This window comes from Cariama cristata, unplaced genomic scaffold, assembly GCF_000690535.1.
Source record: "Cariama cristata isolate BGI_N322 unplaced genomic scaffold, ASM69053v1 scaffold16179, whole genome shotgun sequence".
Taxonomy (NCBI): domain Eukaryota; kingdom Metazoa; phylum Chordata; class Aves; order Cariamiformes; family Cariamidae; genus Cariama; species Cariama cristata.
The window spans coordinates 22,837-31,985 of NW_009637579.1; the positions used below are offsets into that span (position 1 = coordinate 22,837).

At 49.7% G+C, this 9,149-nt stretch overlaps 1 protein-coding gene across 1 annotated transcript in view; it reads right to left on the reverse strand.

The window, feature by feature from the left end:
* Positions 1-2,626: 2,626 nt before the first annotated feature.
* Positions 2,627-9,149, reverse strand: part of RALY (RALY heterogeneous nuclear ribonucleoprotein) — a 22,145-nt gene continuing 15,622 nt past the window's right edge. The window contains exons 6-8 of the mRNA XM_009708398.1: positions 8,492-8,643; positions 3,362-3,410; positions 2,627-3,125 (exon numbers count right to left, since the gene is read on the reverse strand). Of these exons, the coding sequence (XP_009706700.1) occupies positions 3,366-3,410; positions 8,492-8,643 (197 nt within the window). The 3' untranslated portion in view covers positions 2,627-3,125; positions 3,362-3,365. The remainder of the gene's footprint in view (positions 3,126-3,361; positions 3,411-8,491; positions 8,644-9,149) is intronic.

The following is a 9,149-nucleotide window of genomic DNA, read 5'->3' on the forward strand; positions in this document are numbered from 1 at the left end:
GGCCTTAAGGGGTGACAGGGGTGATGTGCGTTCCCTTTCCCACCCCACTGCTGTGCCCTTGCTTCCATGTGAAGATTTTTCTGGATGGTCACATACAGAACTCAATGAGCATGAAAAACCCAGAACTCATTTTGTTGAGGCCCTTTCTACAGCCAACAGCAAAGTTAATTACCATACAGGGCCTGCAGAAGAGCTCCTGAAGTCCCTCACTCTTCCCCTCAAATAATTACCAAAAGGAAAACTGTTGTTTGCTAGGAGACCGTGACCATGCTCTAACGGCCTAAAGCTGAAGAGCTGCACGGCGCTGCAATTACCCAGCCCCAGCCCAGTGCCAGGCTGAGCGATTGGCAGTGAGGGATGGTCAAGGTGGGGATGGAGCAGGGAAGAGCTCTGCCCTTCCCAAGGCACTGAGCCACGGTCACTCTCAGAGCCCAGGTACCCGGCTCAACGGACCTAACGACATTGGGCTGATGTTGGTCTTGAGAGCCAAATGTTTTGACTTGCTTTTTTCCCCCTCCTCATCTTTCCTCCTTCTTCCCAGCTGCAAAGAGGTCCAGCCATTAGTCCGATGCTGCCGATCCTCTCATCTTGAAGTGAACTGGTGACTGATGGCAGGATGGGTGGACGGATGGATGTTCCTGCATCCCCAGACTCACCATGAACTTGAACAGATGCAATAGGCAGCTTTGCCCTCCAGTGCTGGATGATGACTCAGGCCAGGCTCAGCAGACAACTGTCCAGGAGTGGAAACTTAAAACCGCATTGAAAGCGTGGTAGCAGCTGGCTTCTCCCCATGTGGTCACTGGTGCCCTCCAGACACAGCTCAGGTGCCAAACGGGCCAGGATCTGGATGACTGATGTTGCCAGGATGCACAGCTGGCAACACGGTGTGAGCTTTGCTCTGCTGAGGAAGGGACTGGGGAGATGGCCAGAAGACACTGTGCTTAAGGAGCATTTATTAGCACCGTTGGCTTGGGCAAACTGGAACAGCAGCCTCATTTTTTGCCTGATATGAGCTGGATGAGTGCAAAGTCCAGAGATTAAAGGCCTGGATTTGTCCCTTGCTCTCCTGCATCAAATCCAGGGCTCCAGAGGCAAAGTCCCAGAGTCTCTATGAACCCAGATGTTTTGCTCAGCCCAGTGGGATATACTTTGTGTGAGGGAAAGCTCTGTGGGCAGAGCTGAAGGTTAGAAAAGGCAAGAAGTCTTAGTTGTATGAAATAGAGGAAAAAAGTGTGCGTGTGTATGACAGAGACAGAAGCGAGCCAAACCAAATTAGATTTCTGTCTTTTATTATACAGGATTGTATGTACAAGGTCACCTTTCTCTCAAACATCAGCATCACAGTCAGTTCGTAGCAAAAACTGCAGCTCATCTCCCCAAGCCTAGAAAACAGCTCTACAACGGCTCAGTACAACACAATGGATAAATTGTACAGGAACCGGAAAAAGGTAGGGGAAAGCACGGTTATCCCTTTAATCCCTCACAAATTACTTGAAACTAAGAAATGCAAATAAAACATTGTGCTTCAAGAGCCATGCTTGCTCCAGGATGGCCCTCGGGGGAGGGAAGCATTACCCCCGGGACCTGTTTTCCCCTTCACCCTTCAAAGAGAGATGCAGTAGATGAGGTCTGGCTTTGAGCGCGGGAGCACCCTATGCGACCTGGGGGGGCCATGCGTTCTGTGGGAGGGTTTGATCAAGGAGAAGGTGTGGACACCGTTCTGGATTCAAAGCACTGGGGGGTGTGTGTGTGTTTTGGAAGGGAAGAGGGGAGATGGGCAGGACACATCTGATCTGAATAAAGTGCTGCGTGACTTTCAGTCCCATCCACCCCTGAACTCAGAAAAACTGGGTAAGCCCACGAAGGAGGAACGAACAAGAAGAGAAAGGCTGAGAGATCTCTCGGGTGTCGTGGTGTAAAAGGGTTCCCATGCCAAGCCACATGCTGGCTGCTGGAGCCTTCTGCTTGCAGGACATGGCATGGGTCAAAAGCAGCTTGAATTTGGGTAGACAGGGAAGGTGTTTGCACGTCCACATGCATCGTGCTCGGGGTATTCACCGTTACCAGTCTCGTTAGGCTCAGGCAAGTTGTCAGGCTGCGCAGACCCGTCAGACTGGTGATGGAGCACAGCCCTCGCAGTCAGGAGCAGGAGCTGTGGCACCGTTCTCCTGGCATGCCGGGTCAGCGTGAAGACCCAGCGAGGCTGAGGCAAGAGGAGACGTGAGCACCTCGGGGAAGGGACTGATGTCTCTGGCACTGGGCTGGCGAAGTGGGTGGATTACGTTTCTTCCAGGGAGCAGCTGGTCCAAGGAAAGGGTCTCATCCACACATGCTTGCACCCCCTCTCTCTGCAGAGACTTGCTCAGCCTTTACATAGTGGTTTCCCCGTGGAGAACAAGGAGACCAAACCATTGAAGACGACGTATGCTTTGCTTCTCCTGCCAGGGTTCACTTGCTTTCCTGCAGGCAGCTTCCCTTCCCCTTCCCCTCTCTTCAAGCAGCTGCACAGAGCACAGCACATGCGCCAGCACCGGCTGCTTTCCACCTGGAAGTGACCCTGTACCCACGGCAGCTCATGGGGGTAAAAGAGACACGACAAGAGGTGACCATTCTGGGAGGACAACTCACTCCACACCCTCTTTCTCAACATGACCTTTAGTGTGAGAACACAAATTGTCCAAACCGAGACAGTACTTTTCCCCCAGTTAGCAAATGCTCTGGCTCTCACCTAGCATGGGAAAAAAAGGTCTTTATTGGGTTAGGCTTAGTTCTCCCTCCTCTCCTACAAAAAGCTCTAGAACATCTCTGACTCATTTGGTGACACAACCGCTCTCCCGTTATCCAGTCAGTGACGGTTATGGATCGTGCAGGATTTGGTTCCTGCCTCTACTGGCTGCAGAACTCCAAATCCATTGCATGGGGTAGTGGGGATTCGCTGGGTGATGAATTTTCTTTGTCTTTGCTTTATAGATGGATGGAAGATGTTGGGCCATGTTTCTCCTTTTGAATGCCAGGTAGAGATGACAGCAGCACTGCGATTCAGCTTGCCTTGCTCAACGTGCCAGGACAGGGTTTAGCCTCGTGCTTTCCTCACACTGTTGCTCACTGCTGTTCCAAATGGCCTGCAAGGAGAGAAGAGAGGTGGGACATAATTTTCCTTAAACCTCAAAGATTGGTGATTTAGGAAAGAGAGAGGCTGATCAGTGACCCGGCTGAGCAGGCAGGCTTAGTGCTAGGAAAACACAGCAGATCAGTGGAAAAGAGCATCTTCTGAAGCAGCAACCCTCCCATCCCAACATGCATGGCATGAAAGCTTCTGCTCAGAATCAGCCTCTAAAAAGCCCTGTGTAAGCTGTACCTGGTTACTGTAGTCTGGCATCCTCCACATCTGTGTAATGGCTGTTCTCCTGGAGGGAAAAGGGAACCACAAACAGTAAATCACCACCTGTCCCTCCTGCCCTGCCTGGGACACCTCACATGTGGTGACCAGCTGGTACCATGGTTTGGGACTGCTCACACACTGCCAGCAGTGTCAGGTTGCTCAACATGGTGGAGGAGCTACAAAACACACCCGGGGTGCGGTGGCTGTGGTTTCTGGCAGACACAGCCCCAGGCAAAACCAAACATTTCCTCTGGCTCCTTATTCTGGAAGGGCTCTGCCAAACAGACCTGGGATGTGCGATTCCCTCTTGGATTTTGAAGCCTGGCTCCTGCTAGAAAGGGACTGGGATGAAATTAAGCCCACCTTCCCTTGTGTAAAGTCAGGTGTCTGATCTGGGCTACACCAGAGTCAGCACCTCCCGTGGGCATGTCCCCAGGAAGGGCTTTAGCCTGTGGCATGAGTTCCCATGCTTAGACTAGATGCCTAATTTCTGCATGGCCAGGTTAAGTCCATGCTTAGCACTTTCATAAAGTTTACGGCATGTGTTTGCACAGCTCATGCCTTGTTGTAGCACTGTGGGAAGTTAATTTGGGAACTAGGAATGGCCAGCACCAGGGAACAGGCACTCTTGTGTTACTGGAACTGCCCAATGATGCTAAGGTGCAGTCAGTACACAACGGCAAACGGTGCACGATGTAACGGCTCGGCTGTTGAACACAGAAACTGATCCCAGTTTGCAGCAGAACTCCTCATCCAGAATGATAACATTTATAATACTCATCATGCCAAAGGTCACAATAACAGTGTCGGTGTGCTGAACCACCCGCCTTGCAACAGTGGATTTGAAAGTACGGGATGTGAGAACCCCCCTCCTGGAGCTGCTCTGCAATGCAGTATCGTTAAAAGAACTAGGTGCTCAGCGGTAGTATTTTACCTCCTGCACAGGCCGAATTAAATGGTGAATATTTTAGAGATGGAAATGGATCCTGGAGATGTCTGCAGGGGATGCTAGGTAATCTGAAAGGAAAAGCAAGGGAGCCCAGTCCCAACCTTGTTAGCAGCAGGCTGGTTTACAGGGCACTGGGGGAGATGATAAATAGATTTTTACAATCAGGGAGACCAACAGGGTCTTTGCAGAGACCCTACAGGGGAAAAGCCTCAGGTCTGCAACGCATGAAGAAGGGACAGCTGGAGATTACACTCAAAGGAACTGTGGATGGAGACTCCCAAGAGAGGGAAGTCTGGAGGCTTGTGACTTCTTGCAACAGAACAAAGGCTTCTTTTCTGCGATTACGGAGCAGGTAGTGCCCTGGGAACAGGCTCTTCAGGAAAGTCAGGTGAGGTGGCATGTGCTCTGGGCAAAGGAATAGCCCAGATGCACAGGGATTTGCTTTAGAACAGGTGATGAGTCAGCTGAGAGCTTGTAGGTGAGATCAGGGGACAGACCAACATGGTTGACATCATGGCAAGCATCTACAGACCACCTGATGTGAAGTCTCCTCCGGATGGCTGGAGGAAGCCTCCTGATCACAGGCCCTTGTACTCCTGCGGGACTTCAAGCACCCTGGCAGCTGGTGGGAAGGCAGCAGGGCTGGGTGCAAGCAACCCAGGAGACTTCTGGAGAGCGTCAAGAATAATTTCTTGACAGAGCTGACTGACCAGCTGACTAGGGGAGACACTCTTCTAGACTGCTACTGATGACCAAGGAAGAACTGGTCAAAGATGTGAAGATGAAGAGAAGTCTTGGCTGCAGTGCCCAGGAGACTGTGAAGTTGAGTATCCTGAGAGAAGTGACCAAGATAAAGAGTGGAATCAAATCCCTAAACTTAAGGAGCAGATTTTGGGTTGTTTAGGGATCTGCTTGGCAAAATCCCATGGGAGACTGCTCCAGAGGCCAGACCATCTGGGTAATCTTCAAGGACACCCGCCTTGAAGCACAAGAATGGCCTGTTCTGATGACAGGTGAGCAGGTGTGGCAGGAGGCCAGCGTGGCTAAACAGCAAGCGCCATCTGAGCCTTTCTCCTATACAAAAAGGCAGAACCTAGAAGATGGAAAGCAGAGCTGAGCCACTCAGGAGGAATACAGAGCCACCCCTCCAGTGTGTAGTGACGGAGTTAGAAGAGCATCTGTAGGTACACTAGCAGCAAAAGGAAGGCTACGGAAAGTGTAAGCTCAGTGCTCAACGGGGAAGGGGACCTAGTGACAAAGCACGTGGAAAAGGCCAAGGTACTCAATGCTGCTTTTTTTTTTCTTCTTCATCTTCACTGGTCCAGTCTGCAATCTGGCCTCCCAGGTCCCCGAGCCTAGTAGCAGAGCCTGTGGGAATGAAGCATTACCTACTTTATCCTTCCTCCGCAGAGCTCCTTTCCTGCCCACCCTCTCTGAAAAGGGCACAAACTCATGCTGGGAGGGGGGGTGTGTCCCTTTGTCCTTCTCCCTGTGGGCCGCAGTGTGTATTTTGGACTTGATTTCCCCAGGTGATGTTGGAAACTTCACCAATTCCAAGCAGAGATTTGTGCATAAACCTAGGGCAGCCAACACTGCACTGGAAGTGGGGCTGAAAGGAATTATTTGTCAAGCTCCCATTGAATTTCAATGGAAATTGTGTGCCTGACTCCCTTGGGGGGGTCTAAAATGCTCCCCCTCACCCAGCTGGGGCTAACACCACTGCGAAGCACCACTCTGCTTAGCTGTAGTATTTTCACATGAGCTGTGGTTCAGTGAATTCCCCTCCGAACAGGGATGCTCAGGCCTGCTGCTCCCCAGAAGACATCCTACAGTTGTCTACAGGATATAGGTGGGACCTAGACCCAAGTCCAATTGGATCTTCCCCACTTGTCACCATGGGGAAGAGGTGCATGGCAGGGAAGCCTCTGTGCTGGGTACTGCCCAAGTGTTGGCAGGTCTGGTTCCTGCCTTGCATAAATTATGTCTTTCCCACTTGTAATGGCTGCACTCTTCCTGTTTGAATTAATTGGACTTTGGTCCAGGCAGATGCTCAGCAAGTAAGCCTAAACAAAGTTAATCCTATTGTGTGAGGCTACCAGTGAGAACCCAGCACCAAATGCAAAAAAATGGTTTGGCTGGAGACTGGGCTGAGAAGTGGCTGAAACTGCATGAACACAGCAGAAAATCTGACTACGAATCAATCACTTTACACTATAAATACCTGCAGCCCTCCGGGCCCACTGAGCTCTTCCCCCATAGCAGTTGGCTGTGCGGTGGGTATCTCCCGCTGAGTAGGGCCACCTCTCAAGGCTACCCCTCGAGCCTGAGCGATCCCTTACCTAATACCAGGCATCGATGGGTTGGTAAGTGACATTTTTTGCATGTATGTAACATTTAAGATACATATAGTAAGCTTACATGATAATCTTTGTATCCCATACTAACTTTAAGTGTAGCAAATGGTAGAGTATTGACCGCCAATCCAACTGTACTTATTAAATATTTTACATATCTAAATTTCCTGATTAGAACTCAATAAACTAACTACTAGATCCGATCTGGCTGAGTGACCTCTGACTCTTCTCCTGTGACACCACTGTCCCTCAGAGCCAAGGGTAGATAATGTTTTTAGGGACCAGTGTGGGCACCATGTCCGTGGACAGCAGGTGGTGAAAGCTACGCTGATGTGTGCAAGCCAAAGAGATGTGAGATAAAGGAGTCACTCCCCAGAAAGGGGAAAGACTTCAAAACTGTTCAGTGTTGTAAGGTCAGGAGCAAAATATAAAGGATAGCTTTTGTGAGTCGCCTTTCAGTGTTTAAGCGAACATCCCTGCAGATGAACTGCACACATTAACCTGCCCCATGCTGAGCACATGTGAGCCTGACTGATCCTGGCAGTAAAATACTTCTGATCTCAGTGCCACTTTAGGACCAGAGAGTTACAGAAAATAGAGATGGAAGGGAGCTGAAATAGACATCTTGTTCATCTACTCTTAACGAAAACCATCTCTTCTTAAATCATTGCCAGCAGATGTCTGTCCACTCTGTTTTCTTATCCCAGTAATGGTAGAAAAGTCCACATGTTTTTGTTGACAGGCTGTGTGCTGCTTTATCATCATTAGCATCAGCAAGTTTCCCCCTAATTTCTACCATCTGTTTCCCTTCATGTAATTCAAACCTGGCCTTCCTTATCCTAAATGACATAGAGATGGAGGGCAGCTTTTGCCTTTCTTCTTTATAGCGTCTGTTATGATGTCTCCCCTTAATCATCTCTTCCTAGATTTAGCAGGAGTCACGAACTTCAGCTATGAGGCCCTAGAAACCAAAACAGCTGGATGACCCTGCTCAGATCCCTCATCCATCATGACTAAGGTGGGGCAGAGTAGAAGAGTACAAACAAGCTGGGAAGTGTTTTGAGTTAGAGGAGCTTTTTGGCCATAGGAAGAGTGCTGCACATGTGCAATGCGGTGCGGTCACCCCAGCGATGAGGGGGTGAGGAAGAAGAAAGGGATGCTGAGCTTCATCCTCACTTGAACAGGGCTTCCATCCAGATGCTTTTTAGGCACAAAATTTGATCACTGGGTTCACCGGGAGTGTCCTTATTTAGGGCAGGACTAACACCCATGGGGCTGATGCGTGCATGACGCCAGGCCAGCCGTGCTCGAGTGCTGCCCTCGCTATGGAGGTACAGCCTCATGCACAGCGGTTGTGGCTTGCTCAGACCTTATAACGAGCTTTATGCCATTTGTTGTCCGTCCAGACGAAAAAGCATTGCAAATGTATGTTGCTAGGAAAGTGCAGTTAATATAACGTGGCCTGTCTTTGCCATGTTTCAATCCATCTGAGAATTACTTCGGAGCAGAGCAACTTGTTTTAACCATTAACTAATAGTTGTGAAATCAAGGATAAATGTGGTCCGACTTTCAAGAGCCAACCATGTTTCTTCAGCGTCTCCACATGCATTCGCTAGGTCAATGCTTTTGCAAGCAGCAGAACAGTTTGAAAGAACGAGCTGTGAGCAATCATGGGACTTAAATACAACAATCTCTTTTGAGGAAGGAGAAACTATTTTTCTAGGGATTTCGTAAGTTCCAGTAAAACTGTGGGGTCCGTTATTGAACTCTGGCTGGAGGGATGTATTATCCAAACTCTCTTACCAGTTCATCTTCACACTCATCCCGTGCGAGTCCCTCTTCCTCACCCTCATCCCCGTTCAGCGGCTCCTCCGTGTTAACCTCCGTCTCTGATGCCGTGTCTTCCTGCGAGATTTCGCTTTTGCTGCTATCCACCTTCTTCCGAACCTCTGCGAGAGCAAGAGCCAAGCCACCAAGGTCAGGGGCTGGGGGAGGCAATGTCCGGAGCCTGATGACACTAATTCAGTGGGCACCCAAATTCAGTTGGTAGGTAAATAATGGACCTAGGGGTTTTTTTCTGCAACGGGAAGTTTTGCTGATTTTGAGGAAGCTGCCTGAAAGCAACCCGGGAGAGGGCACAGCAGGTCATTGTTCTGCATCCCTCCGGCGTGAGTGTGGGAGGCAGACAGAATAGAATAGAGTAAGAATAGAATAATAGAACAAAAAAGCAAACTAAAAAAATACGAACTATCTGACAAAAGAAAAAAAAATCTCATAATTTTAAAACCCAATTCCATAATTTGGGGAATTTTGGCATGTAATTTTGGCCTCTGATTCCACCCTGGAGTCTGGGGGTGGACACTTCACCATCAGAGCCCGGAGGATGCTTTAAGCCGCGATGGTTTCAAGGCCAGCTCTGCAGGGCACTTCCCTGCACTCTTTGCCCATTCCCAGACTGGCC